Source organism: Camelus bactrianus, chromosome 9 (genome assembly GCF_048773025.1).
Source record: "Camelus bactrianus isolate YW-2024 breed Bactrian camel chromosome 9, ASM4877302v1, whole genome shotgun sequence".
Lineage (NCBI taxonomy): Eukaryota > Metazoa > Chordata > Mammalia > Artiodactyla > Camelidae > Camelus > Camelus bactrianus.
Window position 1 is genome coordinate 51,805,821 of NC_133547.1, and position 24,097 is coordinate 51,829,917.

At 50.7% G+C, this 24,097-nt stretch overlaps 1 protein-coding gene and 1 long non-coding RNA gene across 2 annotated transcripts in view; one reads left to right on the forward strand and one right to left on the reverse strand.

Moving 5' to 3' along the window:
• The window catches only part of LOC141578644 (uncharacterized), a 112,679-nt gene that overhangs the window by 32,628 nt on the left and 55,954 nt on the right, over positions 1-24,097 (reverse strand). Inside the window, exons 5-14 of the long non-coding RNA XR_012509212.1 lie at positions 22,140-22,334; positions 20,670-20,790; positions 14,938-15,209; positions 14,280-14,541; positions 13,547-13,670; positions 12,350-12,527; positions 10,374-10,710; positions 8,239-8,372; positions 4,597-7,584; positions 4,325-4,510 (exon numbers count right to left, since the gene is read on the reverse strand). This is a non-coding gene — a long non-coding RNA (uncharacterized LOC141578644). The remainder of the gene's footprint in view (positions 1-4,324; positions 4,511-4,596; positions 7,585-8,238; positions 8,373-10,373; positions 10,711-12,349; positions 12,528-13,546; positions 13,671-14,279; positions 14,542-14,937; positions 15,210-20,669; positions 20,791-22,139; positions 22,335-24,097) is intronic.
• LOC105079825 (polycystin-1-like protein 2) overlaps positions 1-24,097 on the forward strand; it is an 88,478-nt gene that overhangs the window by 30,681 nt on the left and 33,700 nt on the right. The window contains exons 11-24 of the mRNA XM_074370367.1: positions 89-296; positions 2,172-2,292; positions 3,023-3,164; positions 4,255-4,431; positions 6,364-6,509; positions 7,135-7,329; positions 9,583-9,714; positions 10,551-10,733; positions 12,419-12,543; positions 13,558-13,684; positions 14,358-14,489; positions 16,970-17,192; positions 17,698-17,891; positions 22,087-22,317. Coding sequence (XP_074226468.1) covers positions 89-296; positions 2,172-2,292; positions 3,023-3,164; positions 4,255-4,431; positions 6,364-6,509; positions 7,135-7,329; positions 9,583-9,714; positions 10,551-10,733; positions 12,419-12,543; positions 13,558-13,684; positions 14,358-14,489; positions 16,970-17,192; positions 17,698-17,891; positions 22,087-22,317 — 2,336 coding nt within the window. The remainder of the gene's footprint in view (positions 1-88; positions 297-2,171; positions 2,293-3,022; positions 3,165-4,254; positions 4,432-6,363; positions 6,510-7,134; positions 7,330-9,582; positions 9,715-10,550; positions 10,734-12,418; positions 12,544-13,557; positions 13,685-14,357; positions 14,490-16,969; positions 17,193-17,697; positions 17,892-22,086; positions 22,318-24,097) is intronic.

Sequence of the window (24,097 nt, forward strand, 5' to 3'; positions counted from 1 at the left end):
CTAAAAGCCCCAAACCAGAAGGTAGGCACATATGTTGAGTTCAGGGTTCCTGAATGAATAACAGTGTTTGCCCACCCCTCTTTCTCAGGGCGATGCTGGGCTCAGTGGAGCGACTGTATTGAGAGGCAGCAGCTCCGCACAGACCAGCGGGAGCTGGTGGTTCCACCGTCCTGCCTGCCACCACCTGACTCTGCCATTACCCTGCGCCTGGCAGTCTGGAGAGGCCAGGAGTTGGAGAACCTGCAGGAGCAGTGCCTCTATGTGTCTGCCCCCCGGGAACTGCAGCCACGAGTCAGGTGGGGGCCCAGGAGCAGACTCCTGCAAGCTTGCCATTTGGTCAGCACATGCTAAGCACCAACTCCAGTGGCACTGACTTGGGGCAGGGCACACAGTGTTGGGCAAAACCAGACCCAATCTCTGTTTTCACCAGGGAACCTCCTGGTGGTCAGTGATGGAAGCACAGAGCATAACTCTATGACAATCTCCCTGAATCGTGGTCAAGTCTTCCCTCGGCAGAGATGTGAAGGTGGAAGAGGAATTAACTGGGCCAGGAAAAAGCGGCTGGAGAGAGAACAAAACAGCAAAGGGAGGGAGCATAGAATCATCTAGAAGGGAAAGAGGCTGGTGTGGCGTGAGCACAGAGGAAGAGAGAGGGACAGGGAGAAACTGGGAGAGCAGGCAGGGCCTGGCTCCAGCAGGGCCTTGATGTTATGTCAAACACATGATTTGGGTCTTTTTCCTAAGAATTCTAGAAAGAGTCTTAAGCAGGTTGGGAATGTGATCACAATTTTGCTTCAAAATGCTCTGGTAGCAGGGTGGGGAAGTGGCTGGAGCGGGGTGAAAGAGGGCTCAGGGAGACTGCTTGGGCTTCTGCAGGAATTAAGATGAGAGTTCCAGGTTGCTTGGTCTATTAGCTGGGCCCCCGAAGAAAGCAGATGGCTCACTCAAACTGGGAACTGATGAGAGTTGGATAAAGGGTCTATTTACACTTGTGGGCAGGGATAAGGAGACAAACCAGGGATGACAGTGCAGGACCACAACTGGAGGAGGCCGTTAACCCTCTTAGGACTGCAGGGGTAAGAGGAGGAGGGGGTGGCATTACTGGAACCTCCTGGGAGCTGCAGCTATGGGAGAGGGGCCCCCAGCAGGAGCTGTGGCCTTGGCCAGAGGATCACAGCTCTGCTAACTGCAGCCCATCTGGTAAGGAGCAGGGAAAATACCAACTATCCCAACCTCTCTCCTCTCAATGCTCCCCATTGACTGGGCCCAATCAGAAGCAAGAGGGTGTGGGAGACCGGGTGACACCGTCTATGGAGATCAGTCTCCTGGCACACAGAGCCACAAGGAGTAGATGGAACACAGTCTTCAGGGGCAAATGGAGACTGTCTGGCACACTTGTACTGGAGTAGACATGAAGACAGAAGTAGGGAGATTCGAGAGCTATGATGAAGCTAAAACTGAAAGGACTGGGGATGGGTTGGGTACACAGCAGGAGCCAAAGTAACCTCTCACTGGCTCAAGGGAGGGTGTGACATTCTAGAGAAGGCCCAAGACTCAAATCAAGATGTGTTGGCCCATGTTCCATCCCCCACTCAGGAGCTGTGTCACTGGGACAAATCACATAAACTCTCTGAGCTTGGTTTGCTTGTCTGCGACATGGGGACTCTCACAGGGTTGTGATAAGCATTAGATAAGCCAGTAATAAGGGAAGTCACTTGCAATCTGGCATGCATGCTGTAAAATCACAGCATTCATTCATTATTATTATTAGAACTAGAAAGAATTACAGAAATTGACTGCTCTTATCCCCTCACTTTGCAGGTGAGGAAATTGAGGCTCAGAGTGTTTACGTGACTTGTGCAAGGTGGCCATTCATAAGTGGCAGGGATGGGATTTGGGCCTAAGGTCCTGTCTCAGCCTCGTGCACTTTCCACTTTGTTATCCTGTGCAGTGAATGAAATGGGAATTCAGGCAGGCATGAATCACTCCATCTTCATGACCATAGCTACGTCCTGGTTTTGCTTGGGGCAGGGTTTGCTTTTATTCCATCTCTCACTTGAAAAAAGGCTATTTCCCACCTTCTCAAAGGACTTGGGAACTAGACAAAAGGCCAGCAGGTGGCCACAGTGACTGAGGGAGCTTCCTTGCTCCATAATCTGTCTCCCTTTCAGCTGTGAGAAGAACTGCAGGCCAGTGAATGCCAGTGGAGATGTTATGCTCAAGGTCACCATGGGGGACAAGTCTGCAGCGGCCATGTTCAGCTGGTACTTAGACAACACCCCACTGGAGAAGGTGAGGACACTGGCAACCACTCAAAAAGAGAAACATCTCCCTGCGCTGATTACCAGACCTGTGTCACGTGCCTGGGACTGAGCTGGGGGTGGGGCAATGCCACTCAGAGCCCATGGAGTGGGAGTTGGGGGCTGGGGGGCATTCCCCACAGGAAAACCAGGGCACTGGTCAGAAGAGAGGATGGACACAAGGTAGCAAAAACAATGGTGAAACACCGCAGCAGATGCTGTTGGTGCCCCAGCCACACCTCTTATCAGGCTGATGTGCCAGCCCCTCGCTGCTATGCAGTGGCCACTGGCCAGTAACTGTGTGGCCCAACAGCCCAGCCCCTTTGCCTCTGAATGAGACAATTTTTTGCTCCAGAGCTCCCTGTGGGACCGGCTAAATGAAGCTGGATGCCTCCTGAAACCATTTCTTTGCCTCGTTTCATTCTCTACCCAATGCTGCTTCCCTCCCTCCCCTCCTGGTGTTCCCCGGGAGCCCTTCCTCATAAATGACCTGTGTCAATTCCTCGTCCCAGGCTCTGCTTCCAGGGAACCCGACAGAGGACAAACACCTTAACAAAGCTGGAGATGGGTTAATTGGGCTGACTTTGGGGAAGCAGGCAATGCCTGCTGTCCCTCCATCAGAAACAACTCTGAAAGGCCTCCCGGGGGTCAGAAGCCACTACCCTGCTGAGTCCTGTGGCCTGGCTGCGGCTTTAGGGGCCCTGGGCTGTGCTCTTTTTCAGGCTGAGCCCCTCCCGGCGGCCTGCAGACTCCGAGGATTCTGGCCACGTTCTCTAAGCCTCCTTCAGAGCAACACCTCCACCCTGCTGCTGAACACCACGTTCCTGAGGACCCACAGCCAGGCCGCCCGAATCAGAGTCACAGGTGGGTAGGCTCCCTCTGATCTCTGGTCAGCAACCCATCTCCTGCAGAGACTGAACCAAGACGAACCCAGAAGCGCTGAAATAGGGGACATCAGTGCAGGGTCGGGGCCACACACAGGCTTTGCTGTGAATCCCACCACTGCCACTTTCAAGCTGGGAGACTTTAGGCAATGGACTCAAGCTCTCTGTGCCTCAGTTTCCCCATGTGCAAACTGCACAAGAAAAACTCCCGCCTCTGGATTGTATGATGCAGGGAGGATGAGACAACACCATTGGTACAAAGCAGGTCACTGCCAGGACGACTCGGGGCTTCTCACTTAAAATGAGCCCAGAGCAGTGGGAAATGCTGACTCTCAAAAAGATAAAATATTGGGGTGACTGTTCTTTTTTGATAGATTCCTTTGATTCAGTATTTCTCAAAGTGGCCCATAGATTACCCATCCAGGACAACCTGGGGTACTAGTTTAAAATGCACACTCCTGGGTTCATCCCAAACCTCCTGAATTAAGTCTCAGCCAAAGAATTTGTTTTAACTGATTGTGATTATCTTTATGCTCAGCTCTTCCAGGCATGTACTCTTTCAAAATCCAGGTGATTATAACAAGTGGCACGGGGTTTAGGTACAGGTTAGCTGGGGGCTCTCCATGGTGCTGGGGGGCCATAGTTTTGGGTGGGATCTGCCTGTTTCCAGATCCTGGCTGTAGCCCTTCCTAGCTCGGTCTCTTGAGCAAGGCATTGTTTCCCAATATGCTCCCTCTTCACCAAGCTCCGTGAGGAAGCAATTATTATTAGCCCCATTTTACAGATGAGGAACTGATTCTCAAAAAGGTGGAGGCCAGGTCACATGGCTAGTAAATGACAAAGCTGGGATTCTATCTCTGCTCAGTTTCTCAAAGTGAGACCCTGGGCGGCCCCACGTTTTGGGAGTGGGGGCTGTCAGAGATGTAGATTTCTGGGCCCTGCCCCGGGATCTCCAGAGAGGCCTGAGGCTCCAGAGAGGGGCCTGGGAATCCGCACGTCTGACAAGCTCCTTGGCATGGTGGAATTGTGTGACCCACAAGCCCCCTAAGCACGCTGCCTTCACTCTCCAGCAGTGACCAGGCACGCCTACGGGGAGGACACCTATGTGATCAGCTCCCTGTCTCCCCCCGAGGTGCCCACCTGCATCACTGCCCCAGATGAGGGCACTGTTCTGACAAGCTTCGCCATCTTCTGCAACGCCTCAGCCGCCCCAGGCCCCCTGGAGTACTGCTTCTGTCTGGAATCAGGTACTGCTCAGGACTATGCTCTCCCCTTAGCTCCTGGGCTCATCTTCTGCAAGAACAGGTGCCTGCCTCTCTCTGGCAGCTGCAAAGAACATGTTCCATGTGTGAGAGAGGTGTGAAGGCTGAACACTCCCCTAAACTTTAACCCCGACTCCCAGGCACACTGACCTGCCACACACCTCAGCGAGATGAGAAGCAGGTCCCATCAGTATCTCCTCTGCAACTCTGGAGGCCAAAATGACCTCTTTCCTGGCATGAGGGATGTGGAGAGGATTAAAGATATGGACAAAGATATGCAGAAGTGTGAGCACTTGGGGCCACCACCAGGACATCATCCCCCAGCACACATTCAGAGTAGCCCTGACCCCTTGGAAGTCTGTAGTTATTCAGGACAGAGATGGGTCTGGTTCACAGAATCATCAAGGATTTTATTGACCCAGCTTTGTGGGAGGCAGCAAGGAATGGGCAATGTCACAGAGTGCGCTGAGCTAAAGGGAGACAAGTTTGCAAAGTTTTACAGGACACGGAGCATGCAGACACCATCTTCATTGCAATGCCTGGTCCAGTGTCCCGTCCCCACAACCCACCCCCAGGACAGCAGCAGGGCAGCAGCAGGAGAGACGGGGCGAGCACCCACATTGTCTCTGTTCTCCCAGTTTGGGGTGGTTGGTCCTTGGAGGGCTCATCTGAGTACTTTCCTCCTTCCAATGGGCTTTGGCATTTTGTGACCCTCCCGTGAGCTCTGAAAATGTTCTAGTCAGATTGGGGCCTTCCTCCAAACCTAGGCTGCAGGAGTGTTGCTGGAGTGCTCCCCAATATCCAGCATCAAACACTATGATGACCTAAACTGAACACCTTGACTAGGTGAAGGTGGAGGGAAGCTATTCTCAGACCCAAGGGAGTGTGGTTTTTATGGGGTGCCCGTCAAATAGGTGTGGAATGCAGAGCTGTTCAGAGGGCTGTGACTGGGTCTGAGCCTGGAGGGAAACAATTTAAAGAAGATAAGTAGATCATTTCAAACCTGCATCCCCCTAAATGGAGACGCCAGGCTAGCTGCTCCAGTTCCGACTGGTTATTGCACTGTAGCCCCTCCCTCTGCCTCACACAGGGGAGAAAAAGTTCAGGGAAGAGTGACTATATAAAGATGACTTGTCAATTGCAATTCAATAACTTCCTGATTGTCTACATACTACAATGAAAAGTGATTCCAGTGATGGGCAGTCCCCTTTTAAAAGATATTCATTCATTCATTCATTTTTACCACAAACATGTATTGAATGTCAGGTTCTGTTCTGGGTGCTAGATACACAGCAATGAATAAAACAGAGGAAATCTCTGACCTCAGTGTACTTACAGTTAGCGGTGGAGACAGCTGGTAGACAAAGACACATGACAGGGAGTGCTGTTTTAGATTGAGCCATCTGGGAAGGCCTTTGTATGAGAAGTGACATTTGACAGGGCTTGAATATATTTTGAACTAATTGTTAAGATCTTCTTATCCTCTTCCCCCTCTTTCTCCTTCTTTTAGTAATTTGGTTTACCACCTTGAATTAAAAAGAAACTTGTACCTTGAACCAATCCCCCATGTATACTGAGGGATGACTGTATAAAATATTCTTAGCTATAGTCTCCAAATTGTACAAAAAAAAAAAAAAAGAAAGAAAGAAAGAAAGAAACTTGTACATGGGCAATCATTTTCCTGAAATCTTTCATGGATTTTAATACAATTATTCCAAAGTCACAGCAGCATGCAGTTACCTACAGAGGACAGTGGATCAGCATAAATGGCTGTCTTCTCCCTCAAAGGAAGGAGTCCCCGAGTGACTTCTTGGGCTGTGGCTTTTATGTCCTTGTCATCAGGCTCAACCTTGGTGGGTCTGCAGTCTCCCTGAGGCCTGGAGATGCCCCCCTAATTGTTCAGTGTCCATTTTCCAGGTTCCTGTCTACACTGTGGCCCTGAACCTGCTCTCCCTTCAGTTTACCTGCCACTTGGAAAAGAAAACAATGACTTCATGCTGACAGTGGTCATTTCTGTCTCCAATCATGCGGGGGACAGACAGCAGACCCACACAGTGGTTAAGGTGGGTGGCAGCCACTGTTTTTCTACTGAGACAACTTCTTGACCAATCTGAACCTCACCAAGGGTTGAAGGGAGCCAAGCGCACCGCCAGTGGTTGATTCACTCATTTCTTCAACATGTATTTACAGAGCATCTCCTTCGGCTCTGGTTCAGGGGATACAGCCATAGACAAAACAGACATGGTCTCTACCTTTGTAGATCTTATGACAAGTGGCCAGTATAGGGGAAGGACTTGGGGTAGGGGACCTTGGAGGGTTGGGAGTAGAAGGACTCAGGGATGCATTAGGCTAGTGCCTTCCAAGTCTGGAGGAAGGAGGACCAAGATCAGCCAAGGCAGTGAATTTCAAGGGTCAGAAGAGCCCCAAGAGTATGATGAGGAGGGAAGTGAGGGGTGAAGGAATGACCTGCCTGAGACTTGCTTTTGGTGGCTGTTGATTGCTAGTAAGAGTGGGTCCTCTGCCCTCAAGCCTCGGGAGAGTCCCTATGCCAGGTGCAAAGCCTTCCAGCCCTGTTCTGCTTTACCACATGCAGACCCATGACTTCAGGCTCCAGGTTCTCAAGAAAAAAAAAAAAACTGGTAAGTTGAGATCCTCCTGCTCTGAGCACATCTCTGGTCTCCCCATCAGGTGGGACATGGTGACATCCATGTGGAGGATGAGGCATTCCAGGCCGCAGTGTGGCAGAATGTCACTGCCATTCTGCAGCGAGGGTGTGGCCCTGAGCGGCTCTTCCAGCTGGCCAAGTCCGTGTCATCCATGCTGAACCAGCAGTGCCAGGGGCCAGACTCCGGGGGGCCACTGAGAGTGGACACCAGACAGAAGGTACTGCAGATGGGCTCATTTGTCCTTTGTGCTGGGGCCCCAGGGTCTGTACATAGCCATTCGGGGTGGGGAGTGGGGTCCACAAGTCCATAGAGAAGCCTTTGGTGTTTTCCAAGTTGCTGATGTCACCTCCCTCTTCTGGTCCTTTCAGTGAATGATACACAGTGAAGACAACCTGCTTTCTGTGCTTGGCCTCATGGAGTCACAGGTTTCTAGGGCAGGAGGGAATTGAGACGGTACCACTCCAGGCTCTTCCTATTAAAGAGGATGAAACCAAGGCCCAGAGGAGAAAAATGACCCTGTCTTAGTCATGTGGTTAATGGTTTGATGTTGTTCCAGCTCTGTCACTTACCGTCTCTATTGTCACAGGCCCCTGACTAAATCTCTTTAAGCCTCAGTTTCCTTCTAAAGTTGTGGTGAGAGTTAAATTGGAATTATGTGTACTGTAGCTGTAGGTCAAACTATATGAACTTGCTAACATTCAGCCAGTTTTAATCCACAAGAATGGCCATTCCATGTGCTACAACCTAGTCTCATAAACAACTATGGCAGAACGTATGACTACTTCCACTCCCAGTGCATGCTACACAAATATGAATAAGCACCCTGAGGCATGCTACCTGCGTGCACTGCACACAGCATCACACAGCTGCTGGGCATGGAGAATGGAAGACAGACTTCTCTGGTCCCTGAAGGATTTCTACGAAAGTACTTAGCATGGTTCAGAGAATGTGAGTAGCTTTCCTGGGTCGACATTTCCAGTAGGTGGTGAAGCCGGGTTCAAACCCAGGTTAGCTCCTCCTCCGTCCACATCCAGCTCTCTCATCCCAGCCCTTTTCTTCACATTAGTCCCCCCTGCCCCGACACACACACTCCAGCTGGTTCTCATTCACCCCGAGCATCACTTACGGCAAACTTTCCTTTGGGTATCTTGTGGTCCTGTCCTGCACAGCCTGTCCCAAGGTCTTCCCATGAAATGCCAGGGTCCTGGCAGGAAACAGATGTCAAGCTCTAACTGGGCAATGCAGAAGGTTTTAAGGGCTCTGTTGAGAAAAGTGGGGACAAGATTTTGGAAACAAATGAGAGAGAACACAGGACCCCAAGGGCTCAGCCTGAAGTGACCAGAATCCACAAGGGGCAGCTGCATGTGGAGGGCCCCCTGGTAGGAGCAGTGGCTTTTGCAGAGTGAGGCAGGCAACCCTGCAGGGAGGGTGCCGGCAGAATAGCTTCCAGGTCTCTATCCTCCTGTCCTCTCACCTCCCACTGAGTGAATCCATGGGCTGGAGGCTTAAGGCAGGAGTTGGGAAATGGCTGAAGGGATCCTTGTCCCCATTGCCCCAAAGGCATCCAGGGACCCAAGCCTGCAACAAGCTCTCCCATCCACACTGAGCCAACAAAGTCATCTGATTTCTGAATGTCATGCCATTCTAGTCACAGGTACACCCTGAGACATGATTTGCATTTAAATAGCGCCAGATTTTACAGATTTGATTTGAACATTTGGAGAAAGCTTAAGACAGTCTGTATTAGTTTCCTCTTGCTGTTATAACAATGACCATAAACTTAATGACTTAAAACAACACAAACTTATTATCTCACAGTTCTAGAGGTCGGAAGTTTGAAATAAGTCTCACTCAGGGTGTTGGCAGGGCTGTGGACTGTCTGGAGGCTCTAGGGGAGAATTCATCCCTCAGCTTTACCAGCTTCTAGAAGCTGTCCACATTCCCTGCTCCATCTTCGACGCTAGCGTCTTCAAAACCCCACCCCTCTCCCTCCTCCCTCCACTGTCTTCCCCTCCCCACCCCTGTCCTCTCCCTCCCTCCCTCCTCCCCATCTCCCTGTCCCTCTCCACCACCTCTGCTTCCATCATCACATCTCCTTCTCTGACTCTGACCCTCTTACCTCCCTCTTCTATAGACCCCTGTGATTGCATTGGTCCCACCTAGTTAACACAGGCTACTCTTCCCATCTCAGAATCCTTAACTTAAATCAAATCTCCAAAGAGATTCTGCCAAAGTGCCTGCTGCCATGTGAGATAACACATTCTCAGGTTTCAGGGATTTGGATGTGGCTATCTTTCGGAGACTATGATTCTGCCCAACACACATCCTTGAGGACAAACAGAGGTCTCCTGGCTTGGAAGAACCCCAGATGAGCCTGGTCACTTGCTCTGACCCCAGATCTTCCTGAAATAGCTTCATTAAGCCACTGGAATGACGTTTCCTCTCCCCACCTTCCTCCCTCTGTGCCAAGGTCAGAAAGCATATCCTGGGGTCATTGTCTGCAATGAATGCCACCTTGGAGGACATGCAGAGGGTGCAGGGGCTGGCCGAGGTGCTGAAAGAGGTGACCCACCGCAGTGAGGAGCTCACTCCTCTGTCCCAGGTGAGTAGTTCCTACCTGCTGAGCCAGGCCATAGGACATGTACCTCCATGGTGAGTGGCTAACAACTTACAAAGCCCAAGTCAAAGGTCCCTCAGTCACAGGGCCACCAAGACTGCCATCTTGTTTCCAAGGGTCATGCATGGGTGGTGCCAAGGGAGGGAACAGTCCCCTCCTGCAGCCCTGTGTCTCACTCTGGATGTGATGGACTGTGTGCTCACACACCTCACTCCCCGACCAGCCAGTGAGGACCTGAATCTAACTAATCATTGGGTGGTCAAGTGTGTGTCCAGATGCTGCTACTGACCCGCCCATGTCCTCCACTTGAGTACACTGATGTCCAGCTGCCAGCTCCTATCTTTCTTTGCCTGGGACCTTCTCAGTGAAAATTCAGCAGCAAATCTCAGACATGGCCTCTACCCTCATGGCACTTTGAGACCATGGGGGCAGCCAGACACTAAAAAAGTCATTTCACAAATACATATATAATTACAAAATTGTAATAACTGCTATGTCCATTCATCCAGCCAGCCACCCCCAGTTGGGGTTTATTGAATGCCTGCTATGCAGAGCATTGTGCAAGTCACCCTGGGAAAGATTCAGAGATGGACTAGGCTACTGTCCTTAAGGAACTTAGCACATTATAGGGAAGGAACACCTACCTGCCCTCAAGTCAGCAATACAGGCAGCTTGTGTGACGGGCCTGGCTGGATTTTCCCTGGCTTGAATCCACACCTTGCTCCCCTCCACTGCAGCACGGGCCTCTTGAATGGTGCCAGGGATGGTCTGTCCCACGCAGGGGCTCATGCTGTTCTTCCTTCTCCTTTGGGTGAGCCCAGTGGGAGGCCAGCTGGGCTCTGCAGCGTGCCAGCGAGGCCCTGTTGGTAGTGAGTGCCAAGGCCCATCCTGAGGACTGGAGGCGCCAGGCGGCCACCAGGGACCTGTTCCAGGCTGTGGGCAGCGTGCTGGAAGCATCTCTGAGGGACAGAGCAGAAGCACCTGCAGAAGCCAAAGGCAGCCAAGTAAGTGTCCCAGCCCCAGTGCAGACCTCACACTATCCACGTGCTCAGCTCACACCAGCATTTCTAGGTGGATCTTTCTCCACATTGTACAGATGAGGAAACTGAGACGCAGAGGTTAAAGTCCCTTCTAGGAGCTAGAGGAAAGATTCCAATGACCTGAGCTTCTGGGAGGCAGTGTGGTATAGCAGGCCAAGCACAGGCTCCAAAGGAAGCAGCCTGAGTTCGAATCCTGCCCTGCTACTTATAAGCCTGGTGACTTAGGCAAGTTACATAACTTCCTGCAGCCTCATCTTCTCCTCTGTGGGTGGACGAGTTCTGCCCCATCCTGGAAAAGCCACCAGCTAGAGAGATCGTAGGTCCACCCTTGCAAATTTGAATTCAACTCCTGGTTTGCTTAGCCACAGAACATTTTTAGAGGAGAGGCAGCCCCCAGAGAAAGGACAGATGCAGCACGTTCTCATGCAGCCCCAGCACCCAGAGAGGGCATAAGGGGCAAGGCCTCCCAGGACGTCATCATGACGGAGCCACAAAACCCATTTCCCGCTGCTCCACAGTCCTTTACCACATGGGGCCATCACTCTACTGAGGAAGAGCTCTCTCTCTCTCTCTCTCTCACACACACACACACACACAAACTCATATGCTCACACAGGGCCACAAAGACAAAAATGCTTATACCCACACAACCACAAATACTAACAGTCATACACACATTCAATCACACTCTCACACACACAATTCTAGGCACTCACTTATACTCTCACACACACCCCTAAGCACACACTGCAGCACATACTCACACAGATGCACAATTACACTCATATCTTCACACATGGTCACACAGTCACACACAGATTCTCCCACGTGGTTACAGTCACACCCACGAACCACACAAAGCCACATACGCACACTCACTCATGCTTGCTTACACTCACACACACTCTCAAACCGCATTCACAGAGACACACATTCACACACAGCCACACTTCTACTCACATATACACACTCAAACACGTATTCACACATCCCCTCCACACACATATACACACTCACATCCACTCACATGAACGCACCATCTGTGCCCTGATAAGAACTCTGTGCAACCATCCAGCCCTCCCGGGGTCCTCACACCTGCCTTGGCTTCAGTGAGGCCACATCTTCATCCAGGGGTTTGGGTCAGGTGTGGAGCTGATTCTGAGCCCGGGTGACCCGAGGAATGGCTGTGCCTGTGGCTTTCCATTTCCCCAAGAATAAGACCTGGGCTGTGGGTGGATGTCAGGGGAGCAGCACAGAGAGGCACATAGTGTGATGGCTCAGCCCAGATGCAGACGCCTTACCATGATCTGGGTGCTTCCTCTGATCCACACATGACCCCCACAGGTCACTCATCCTCTCTGTGCCTCTGTCTCCCTGTCTGCCAAATGGGGATGGTAAAAGCACCTGCTCACAGAGCTGTCTGAGGATGACAAGAGTTCACATAAATCCAACACTGGAAGCTCCTAAGTGCTTACTCCTTGTTCCCTGCAGTGCCTGGCGCTTGGTGAAAGGCATTCAATCATGGTCTCCGCCTCGCTCCTCTGCCCTCTCCCAGTTCCTGCTGCAGGTCCCACACTCACCTGGGGATGGTAACCAGAGGTGGTATATGGAGACCGGTCCTCAGCAGTATCCCCTGCTTCCTTTTCCAGACAGCCACAGTGTCCCAGGTGCTCAGAGCCGTGGAGCACGTGCAGGCTGCCCTCCTGCTGGGAAGACTGCCTGGGGGCCTTCCAGCCACTCTGGCCACCCCCTCCATCTCTGTGTACACAAACAGGTAACCAGCTGTACTGTGGGTCCAAGAAAGCTCATCCCCTGACCCAGCTCATTCCACACCCATATACCAAGACCCTGTGACAGGCAGAGCCCAGAAGACCCCCCTTGCAGGTGGGGGAAGTGATGGGACCAAGAAGTGGGAAGAGCTTTCCACCAAGAGGAGGTCCTCGTGTTGGGTATCTGTACAGCATAGGAATGGAGGTGGTGAGTGCCACGCCAGTGTCAGAGCCACCCACGTGTCCTCAGAGATGGGTCATGTTGGGCTGTGCAGGTGAAGGCCCTGAAGGAAGGGGACCAGCTCACTTTTAACCTCACCCAGGGTATGTCTGGCAAGCCCACTGCTCCACGGACCTGTGGGGACTCAAGATGCACTTGCCTTGAGAGTTTCTCCATGGAGTGCCTGCCTACCTCTCATGAGCCCTTCAGTACCTGGGGATGCCCCCGCCACTTCCGTTCCTCCACCTGCCAATCAGGGGCTGGATGACACTGTAGGCATCGCTGGGACCCCCTGCACTGAGCACCCTCCCTTGGTTCCTCCTGCCAGGGTTGTCCTCTTGGATCCCAGGGGCAGCAACCTGATCAGGATGAGCATCTGAAACCAGGTCCCCAGTCTACTCAGATGGGACAAGGTCAAAGGCCAATGAAGATGGTTTCATGGGAGCCCACGACATTATGGGTCAAGTAGGTAGGGGAGATAAGTCTGAAGAAATGTCTACATCCAAGCTCGTTTATTCATTCAACAAAATATGTATTCACCACCGTCATGTGCCAGGCACCGCCCTAGGCATTGGGGTGCCGCAGGAGCCAAAGCCCTGTCCTCATGGAGCCTCTAGCCCAGCCTGTTATGCTGCTCCTACTGGCACAAACATGCAGAACCATCTAAGGAATCAAAATAGAGCTGCCCACTCTGATGCTAAAGCCGGGCTCCCTGTAGTGCAAGAGGCAGGCAGAGCTTCCCCTGACACTGACCTTCTCCTCTCTCTCTCTGGCACCTCTGTTCTCACCTTGCGGACAGAATACAGCCCTGGAATTGGCGAGGTTCCTCTGTGCATGTTGCTGCTGCCAGCTCTGTGACCTTCACCCTTCCTGCTGTCCCATCCTTTGGCTCCACAGAGGACAGTCAGGAGCCTGTGGACATAAGGGTAACAACAGAAAGAATCTCCATGAGAACAGCCCTTTACGGTTTGCAAAGGACTTGCACATATGTTTGCTCATTTATGTTCATAACAGCCCTGTCCATTATGCAGTATTATTACATCCATTTTACAGATGAGGTTCAGTGACTGGCCCAAGGCCACAAGCAAAGTGGCACAGCTGGGATTCAGACCCAGGCCTCTGACTCCCCCATCCATCCTCTTCCCACTCTGTGGTGGAATTTCTCCATTAGCCTGGGTTCAATGAGTCATTGAAAATGAAGCTCTTCGGACTTTGTTCCACGACTAGGAAACGGTAAGCTCAGGGCTCTTTCCATCGCTAAATTAGGGCACATATGACTCTCTGCTCTTTGAGCCTCAGAGAAAGCAGACAGACTTCTTCCTCTTAGAGACTTGCTGGCTTTGTCAGAGGAAAGGCTCAGACTGTTTGCAGTCCAGTACTGCTCGGCTGTAGCAGGTCTGACTTGATGTCTAGGCCCAGCTTTCTGAGGCCACAGCCCTGAAGGGCAGACTCCCACCAGGAAAGCCAGCAGCAACTAAAGGCAGGGCTCCGCATTCACCCCACAGGGCAAGGGCCGCTTACCATCTCATCTCAGGAAACCTCATCTTTCACATAGGGACCTTCAGGGCCTTGGCTGACACTCTCTGTTCTTGGTTTCAGATGATAAGTTTCCCAAAGAGCCCCTTCCCAACTGGAAGTCACTTTGATGTCAGCGGAACTGTTGGTGGCCTCTCTCTGACCAGCCCTAGTGGACGGCTCATACCTGTGAAGAATCTGTCAGAGAACATCGAGGTAGATGCTGGGGGTGCTCTCAGAAGTCAGGTGGTCCTTCTGTCTTCTTTGACTGGGTTGGAACCAAAAGTTCATCAGTTATGGGGGAAAAAAAGAAAGATTAAAGCAGAGAATTATTAAAAACAATCCTTACCGTACCTTAAACATTGTATTTTAACTTAAAACTATAAATGTACATCATTATCAATCTTTAGGTATATAACTGAAAGATTCTTTAAATCTTTTGACTGGAATTTTAATCATCTTCATTACATAAATCACCCTCTTAACATGGTTAGATTTTCTTTAAAGTGAGTAAAAAACATAGGCATACTGGTGCAATACGAGTTCAGATTCTTTTGAGATTTTAATGGCTTTTTTCTAATCTTCTACAGCTTTCTCATCAATGACTAATCCAATAACAATTTTTCAGAACTCACATTGAGTCTTTTCAAAGCCTTCAACTTACGTTTTTAATGCAAAGAATTCTTTTCACACGCCTCCTTTATCGCGTTACATCTCTCTGTGAGAGATAGCATCAAAGTTGACCTTCACCATCATGAGTACAATGGATATAAGTGGGCCTGGGGTCAGACACAACTGCCTACTGGTGAGCATCCCACCCAACTGGCAGGAGGGAGCTGCCAGGGTTACTAGAGAGGAGATGTCATAGGTTGGGTTCCCCAGAGGCTGGCGCTGAGAAGGAGGTAGTGGTCCAAGATGTTTGCTAGAGATCCATACCTGTGAAGAGTGAAGAAAGAAGACAGGGCTGGGCAGGAGTCAGACTGCAATCAGACCCCACAAAGTCTCAGTCAGCCCAGAGTGGGGCTCTGCCACCAGCGTTCTATCAATCAAGTGTGCAGTTTTCTAAGTCTTATGATGTTTTGATATCTTAAAAATTTTGCTGCTGGGAAAGAAACTGCCCTTCCCAGGGCTGGCCAATCATCAGAGAGAGCAAGGGCTCTGCCAGGGCACCCTTGCACGTGCAAAACAACCAGTCCTGAGCCTATACCCCAACCAGCCCCTTTATCTCACCCTCACACACTGGCCAATTATTCGAGCCCGGCCTGAGATCATCCCAGGACCAGGTACCAACTAGAGACCATTCTTAGGGCCAAAGCCTGCCAGAATGATTCAAACTGGCCAATCCCAGCTGTGTGCTCTGCCCTGCCTTGCCTTTCCTGTAGAAACCCCAACAAAAGCCATGGCCCAGGCTTTCCGCCACCCCTGCTTCTGCAACCTGACCAGTTGCTTCCCCTGGGGCCCTGTGTGGCGTGGAAATATAACTCAGGAAATATAACTAGTAAATTCTTCAGGACAGACCCTGAAGGAGCTGAGAGCTAGAGACTGCCTGCTGACTATACTCCCAATAACAGGGCAGCAGGTCCTTCCTAGAAGGGAGAGCTGGGTGGCATATTCCCAGGCCTACCATAGAGGGCCACCAGGAGTAAACAAAAAGTGACGGTGGGCCTCAACCATTCTGTTTTAAAAAGGGGACGGAGGGCATCAGTTAATCTGGAGAGCTGATTAAATGGTGAGTGGTTAGGAGAACGTCTAATTTAAGACTAAAAGCAGAGCAATAGCAGCAATTCATTGTTGGGTGCTGCTGTGTATCTGGCACTTGGCTATTTTGTACATGATAACATTTTTGACAATCTCAATGAGTCTATGAATTCTACTGATGACTAGAAACTGATGTTCAAAGTGGTTTGTGAACTGGCCAGAGGTCTCAGAGCTAACAGAGAGCAGAGCCAAGATCAAACAGAGGTCTCTCTGCCTCTGCAGCTGGTGCTCCCAACTTACTTTTACTTGCTCCACACTTTCATCATCAACATCACTAGTTCACATGGCACCTCTGTGCATCTTTCTGTGCAGATGCAGCTCCGAGCCAGGGTGCACAGCTTGATGAGCATGAACTGAATAAAGGGCCCCAACATGTCCATGTCCTCATCCTTGAGCTGTGAATATGTCACCTGACATGACAATAGAGACTTTGCAGATGTGATTTAAGTTAAAGATCCTAAAATAGAGACATGATCCTGGATTATCTGAGTGAGCCCAGTGTCATCACGAGGTCCTTATAAGAGGCAGGCAGAGGGGGAGTTGACACCAGAAAAGAAAAAGATGATTTGATGACAGAAGCAAGAGGTTGGGTGACGCAAGGAGGGGCCATGAGCCAACGACTGCTGGCACCTTCAGAAGCTGGAAAAAGGCAAAGAAGTGGATTCTCCACTGGAGCCTCCAGAAGGAAATAGCCCTGCTGACTATAGCCCTGTGAACCCAATTTGGTGCTTCTGGCTTCCAGAACTGTAAGAGAATAAATTTGTGTTGTTTTAAGCCACCAAGTTCGTAGTCATTTGTTACAGCTGCCCCAGGACACTAATGGAAACAGCAGAGCACAGAGTGGATTTCAGTTCCCCAGGTGGTCCCGGGCCCAGCAGCCCTGACATTTACCGCATCCTGGCCTGGCACACCCTTGATTTGATTCTTTCTGATGACAGATTCTGCTGCCTCGGGTTCCAGAAGGACACAGCGAGCCAACCATTCTGAACCTGACCAGTCCTGAAGCTTTGTGGGTGAACCTGACTTCAGGAGGAGCAGCTCTGGGGATCCAGCTGCACTGGAGACCTGACATCCCACTCACGCTCAGCCTGGGCTATGGCTACCACCCCAACGAGACCAGCTACGATGCCCAAGTCCACCTGCCACCAATGGCTGCTCCAGGTAGTGTCACCACTGGGCCAGTTTCTTAAGCTGCTTCCTGGAGGTGTGACGAGCTTAAAACTTTAGAATCAGAAGACACAGGGAAAAAGAAAAAAGGGAAAAAAACACTCAATACATTCAGTGCTTATTTTTATTGTTGGTATTATGATGATGATGATAATTACTATTATTATTATTATGCAATATTAGCTGAGCACTTACTATATGCCCTGAGGAAGCTGACAAGCCCTTACAGAACTGACCTCATTGCAATCCTCATGACAACCCTTGTGGATGAAGACTATTGAAATGTTCACTTTTTAGATAAAAACAGAGAGGTTAAGTAACTGGTCCAAAGTCACACAGCCAAGAAGGGACAGAGTCAGAGTTTGAGCCCTTGTCTGTCTGACTTGGCAGCCGTGCTCTGCACTCTGACCTGGAAGTGCCTCTTCCTCTATGCTCCTGGTATTAGGAGGAGAGGGTACTCCTAGGATATCAGGCTGACCTAGAGGCCCCCTTCCCACAGATGGGCTGTCCACATGGATCCTGAGCCCAGAGGACCTGCATTTTGGAGAAGGTGTCTACTATCTGACTGTGATCCCCGAGTCTGACTTGGAGCCAGCCCCTGGCAGGGACCTCACAGTCGGCATCACCACCTTCCTGTCCCATTGTGTGTTCTGGGATGAGATCCAGGAGACTTGGGACAACTCTGGTTGCCAGGTAAGAAGAGGAAAGCAAAGAAGATAGAGTAGCTTGGTTGGGTGTGTCCAGCTCATTTAGGGTCCCTTTTCAGTGCCTCTGGTGCACTGCCTTGAGCCCCACCCTTTCCACAGAGCCTCTGTATATGCTGCTCCTTGTGCCTGGAATGCCTCTCCCCTGACCCATCCTCCCACTCTAATTAAAGCCTCCTTCAGATCCCGACGGAAACTGTTCTTATTAACCCCCTGCTAGGTCAGATTTCCTATGGTAAACCTCTGATCACAAATGCCCTCCTCCACAGCACTAAGCGGAGTGATTATCTAACATCTACTTAGGAGACCTCTGAAAGATGTCGGTTCCTTTGGTGCACCAGGAGCCACGTGAGACAGGAACAGTGTGCTTCACTCACCCTTGGGGACAAATGACAAATGAATGAACAGACAGATGGCTGGGAAGCCCTGCTGACTCTGGGTTGCTGAGGGAGGCCAGGGTGTCATTTCCAAGGAACTGAGCTCACAGCTGAGTCCTTTAACCTCTGCTAGGTGCTGGTTCCTTGCTTTACTAGCACCATCTCATCAGATCTTCACAATAACTCTCTAAGATAGTTGGTATTCACAGTTCATGGGTGGCACAATAAAGGCTCAAGAAACTCAACTAACTTTCCCCAAAATCCTCACCAGTAGGTGGAAGAGCTGGGACTTGAACCCAGGTCTGTCTCCAGAGTACAAGCCATCAGAGAGGCAGGAGGCACTGCCTCTCCAGAGCCCAGCCCAGTCTCGGGAAGCCCTGGATGGCACATGGCTCTATTCATTGCAATCAAATCCCTGTCTCAGGGCAGCTCAGCTCTGTCCCCAAGGAGCCAAGACCCATGACAGTGTCCTGGTAGCAGACATTGTCTTGGAGGCCATCAGAAGCCATTTCTGGAGTATCAGTGTCCCCCTTCCCTCCCCCATGCCTTTGCATATGCTGTTCTCCCTCCCAGAATGCCCCTTTTATCTACCCTGCCTGGAAAACTCCTCTTCACCCTTTGATCTCTCACTCCAATGCCACCTTCTTGGGGAGCCCCCAGATGTCTGGAGTCTCGCTCTTTTGAACTCCCATACCCTCCCCAAGAACAGCAACCTCCACATCTAGTTGAAAGTTGTTGTACATCTGTCTCCCTCCCCTAGACCCTATACCTTCTTTTATCCATCCTGCAAATATTCACCAGGTGCAGGCCAACTGGTGGGGATACAATGGTGAGAAATACCAGTGAGCTTCCAGCCTAGCAGAGGACCAGACAAGAAGCCAGTGGCACACATGTCAAATGACAACAGTCACAAGCAGTGTAAGAAGCCAGCCCTAGCAGAGCCGCAGAAAGGGGCTCAGGGAGGAGCTCTTCCTGGGTTTGTTTCTGAGGCAGCTTCAGCTCCCTTGTCAGCTCCTGCCCTGGCGTTCGATGCCATGCGCAGGGAGTTCCCCAAAGCACCAGGAAGAAGTGAGGGTGCACTGAGATGTCCAAGAGACAGAGGGTTCCCCACACCTACGGCACAGGCCTTTGTCCCTCATGAACAAGACCCAGGGTGTCTTGTAACCATCTAGAGTCCTCACTCCTGGAAGCTTGTCTGATCCCCACATCGCTGGCACTGAATGCCCACTGCAGGCCAAGGTGGCCTTGGACAAAGCACCCCGCCTCTCTGAGCTCTCCAATCTGGAAATGGGGATAGAAGGTGGTGGTCACTTACCATAGGGTGGGACCTAGACGAGGTTAGGGGTGTAAAGTACTTAGTGTGGCGCCTGGCACAGAGTAGGTGCTCCACAGATAAAAGCGATTGCTGTGTTAGACACTCTGAACATAGAGAAGACAAAACTGGACATAAAATGGAAATCGAGGAAACAATGGACATGGGATTCAGCACGCTGGTGGGGTTGGGGGAAGCATGGGGACGGCCTGGGAGAGGACACTTAGCTAAACGTAAGTGAGTGGAAAGTTCCTAGCTTTCAAGTAGGCTCATGGGTTCCCAGGTGCTTATTATGCTATTAAAGGTATACAGCTACTAATGAACACACACACGAATGTAGGATGAACAAAGGTCATATGTGGGAGTGTGTCATAGCACCAAAATTATATTAATCCAATGTTGTGTACTAGATACAGATGCAGGTACTGATACAGATATACACATATACACAGATCATTAAGGAGCCGTAAACAAGTAAATGGAATCATCAAGTTTAGATGGAAAACCACCACTCTATTCTCTAAATAACTAAAGAAAGTTCCAAACCGTGAACTGCAGACCTTATTGGGGGTAAGGTAAGGCAGAATTATTGCAAGGGGTCTGAGAACTGTATTCTGACTTACACATTTTCTCAAAGGATACTAAAGGTGCATCTACTGTCATGAAGGGATCTCATGATAATTTCCCAGTCTTTCTAGATTAATTTCTGGTTTTCAAAAGGATTCTCATTCTGGAAAAGGTTGGGAAAGCCACTGCCCTACGGGTCTTTGTAAAAACTTAGGAGGCCCAAGATGTTAGGCATAAATCAGGTCTGGTCCCTGAGCTCCCAGCTGAGATGGTCTTGTCACTGGCACCTGCCTGGGGCTCTTCTCTGACAGTCGCTCCATCCAACCTGGGTGTGCCAGGTGTTCCCATGAGCCCCACAGCTGCGTGCCAAATGCTGGCCAGGACTGGGAAACACTGAGCAAACATGGAGCTGAGACCCACGTGAAACCTGTCAATAAAACGGTTGACACTGTGGCCATTGGAGAGGCCAGCCTTGCTGGGTGGCTCATTAAGGGTAAAAGATAAGAGTTACCTGCCAGGGCATGTGTGGGCTGCCTCGGGTTCTTCCCCACCAGGTGTTGGGCAGAGAACTTTCCACATGCCAGTGGCCAGAACTTTCTGCTGCCTCCTACCTTACCATCTCGTGGTGGACCCTGGAATGAAAAGGTGGTGCTAGGTTGTGGGTTTGAATTAAATCTTCTTTACCCACCAAATGGCCCTGGAGGATTGCAAGCCAGCAGAGGATGTGAGGGAAAGTCTGCTCCTAAGTGTAGAGTATGAATTAAGAGTCAGGTGGGGGTCTATACCCTGCCTCTTTCCTATCTCCTCCCTCTCCCACCCCCATTCCCCACACCACAAGGGACCCCATACCCAAGGTCCATCTACACGCCCTGCTCCCCATGTCTTGCCCCACTCGTGCCCAGGGATGGCCACACCAGTAGCCAGTCCTCCATGGAAGGATGATCCTGAGGAATAAATCTGTGCAGGCCCTGAAGCAGGGAACTCTGAGGTTCAGGTCCCCAAACCACAGTCTAAAAGTGGGAATCCCAGGCCAGGGACTAGGTAAGGCAAGTGAGGCATCCAGAGTGCAAATTGAAGGAGGGGCTCTTTCTTAGAGTCACCAAAGACCTCGCCCTAGTCCTGGCTGGGTGCTATGTGCTGCAGTAGGCATGTCCCCTCGGCCCCTTGACCCCTCAACCTGTGCAGAAGGGTACAGCCCAAGGACGTCTAGAGGGACCCTTCAAAGCATGAGCCCAGGATGGGGGCCCCAGGTGCCTAGATCTAAGGAAGGTAAAATATCCTGGTGCTGAGACACCAGCTTAGGATTTAAAAATTTATTCTTCCCTTTTTCTCACATGGTTTCCCCCGATCTCTGTCTTTTTTTGCTCTTCAGTGTAAGATGACCAACTGTCCCAGTTTGCCCAGGACTAGGGGTGGGGGGCCTCCCAGGATTTAAGACTTTCAGTTTTAAGAAGCAGGAAAGCCCCTGGCAAACTGAGATGAGTTAGTCACCCTGAATGTCCTCTCAGCACTTCGTCCATTGCCTGGCCTAGAAGCAGCACTCAACAGATAACCTGCCCAGTGAATGAGCACCAGGTGGGAGAATGTACTGGAAGGACGCACACAAACTGTGTGATAACAGCTGCTTATGGAGGGTGGGGGGCACAGGGGACTTCAAATTTACCCGCAGAGCTTCTTATCTAAAGAAGGCAAAGCAGACTTGCAAGAGGGACACATTTGCCCGTTGAGAAAGACAGGTGCAAAAATGCTTGTAATCGGTATTACTCTCTGCATTTTAAACCCAAAGGGAATCATGAAGCTGGTCTCCCAGCAGACTCCCCAGCCCCTCCCAGGACAGTGTCCACCCCTCACCATTCTGCTTCTGTGGCTCAAGTGAGCCAGGGATTTACTCCCCAAGTATTTCCACCAAGGCTTCTTTGGGGTTGCAGGTGGGGCCATGGACCACCCACTCCCAGACACACTGCTTCTGCAACCACCTCACCTTCTTTGGAAGTACGTTCCTGGTGATGCCCAATGCCATTGATGTCCGCCAGACTGCCGAGCTCTTTGTCACCTTTGAGGACAACCCTGTGGTTGTGACCACTGTGAGCTGCCTCTGTGTGGCCTACGTGCTGGTGGTGATCTGGGCGAGGAGGAAGGATGCTCAGGATCAGGCCAAGGTGAGGTTGCATGGTCCCTGGGAACAGAAGGGAGGAGCAGATGCGTCCCCTTACAGGGGCTGCAAGGGGTGGACCCCAGGTGGGGAGCCGAGAGGCCAGCTGCAAATCCAGGCCTTGACCCCTGGAGTCATCTCAGGCAAGCCAGCCCCCTCAGCCTCTTTACCTGTAAAATGTCATCAAATTATCAGGAGGCTTGTGACACTGACTGCTTATTGAGGATTTACTATGAGCCAGGCATTATTCCCATTTAATTCTCACAACTGGGGAAGGGGAAGGTACTATGCTGAGAGTCCCCAAGACCACCCTCAAGTTCAATGATTTGCTAGAAGGACTCACCGAACTTAAAAATCTACTATCCTCGTGATTATGGTTTATTACAATAAAAAGATGAAGATTAAGATCAGCAAAGGGAAGGGTCCAGGAGAGATCAGGTGAGAGCGTCCAACTGTCCTCTCCCAGTGGAGTCATATGCATAGATTAATTCTCCTTGCAAAGATGTATGACAGCACATATGAAGTACTGCCAACCAGGGAAGCTCCCCTGAGCCTCAATATCCAGGGTTTTATTGGGAGTCAGTACCACAGGTACGGAGTGCCTGCATGACTGACTTTACTCAGTCTCCAGCAACCACTGCCCACACCCCTCCATTCCTGCCCAGGTCAGACTGACACAGCATGGCCCAAAGGCCTCACCATAAATCACATTGTTAGCACAGACTATTTGGGATGGCCCAAAGCCCCATATAGTCAGACATTCTATCATGCAGGATATTTCAAGGACTTAGAGGTTATTTTCCAGGAGGTGGCTAAAGCCAATCCTTTCTTTGGAATGTGTGGGGTTTGGACAACCCAAGCCTACTGAATTCACCCCTTATTGCACAATACCTCTACCATTTTACAGAGGAGGCAAATGAGGATTGGAGAGGCAATTAACTAGTCCAAAACCGCTTTCCAGGAGCAAGAATTCAACCCCAGATCTTCCTGACCATAAGTCAGGTCTGAGGATAGAAACAAGCTCAAATAATAACCAATTGTGCAACCAACTGCAACAACAAAGTTCCGATTACAAAGTTTTGATATGTGCATCATGTCTGACACATAATGAGCCTTCAATAAACACTTGTGTCTCAGTGGGCATGTAAATGAACGCAAAGATGCATTGTCACAAAGCTCTGAAACTTTCAGCATTCCCTACCTTCCCACAGCAGCACCTCTCAGGATGTTAAGATGGCATGAAGCGTAAAAAGATAATAGTTGCCCCATTTATATTGCTGTCTTTGATTTGCCCAAGGGATTAAACATTAATACTTCAAGCCCCTCAGCTGTAGGTTGGTTCCTGGGAAGCAAACTCTGAGATGGAGTTGAGTATGCAAGGTGTTTATCAAGGAGTGCCTGAGATCAGTCCCTGGGCAGGGAGGGAAGGGGACAGGATGAACAGGGGAAGAAGTTGAACTGGGATGCAGGCCACTGACAGCTGGCCAACCACGTGGGGAGCTCTGGAACTGTCCCAAGTTGGGTTGAGATGCCAAGATCTTGATTGCACCCAGCTCTTGATCACACTCAGGCAGTGCATCAATATGTCATTGGATGTCAGCCTCCCCAGCAGGGTTCATGACCCTGACAGAGGTGACTCTTGCACCTCTGACAGTAACACCTCAGCAACTGGGAAAGCAGCCCTCCACTGACAGGAGATCTGCTGACTCATCACAGAGCCCTCTGCAGCCTCTGACCAACACCAGCTATTTACTTTTTGCTGTAACACCTTAAACGTTCCTTTTCAC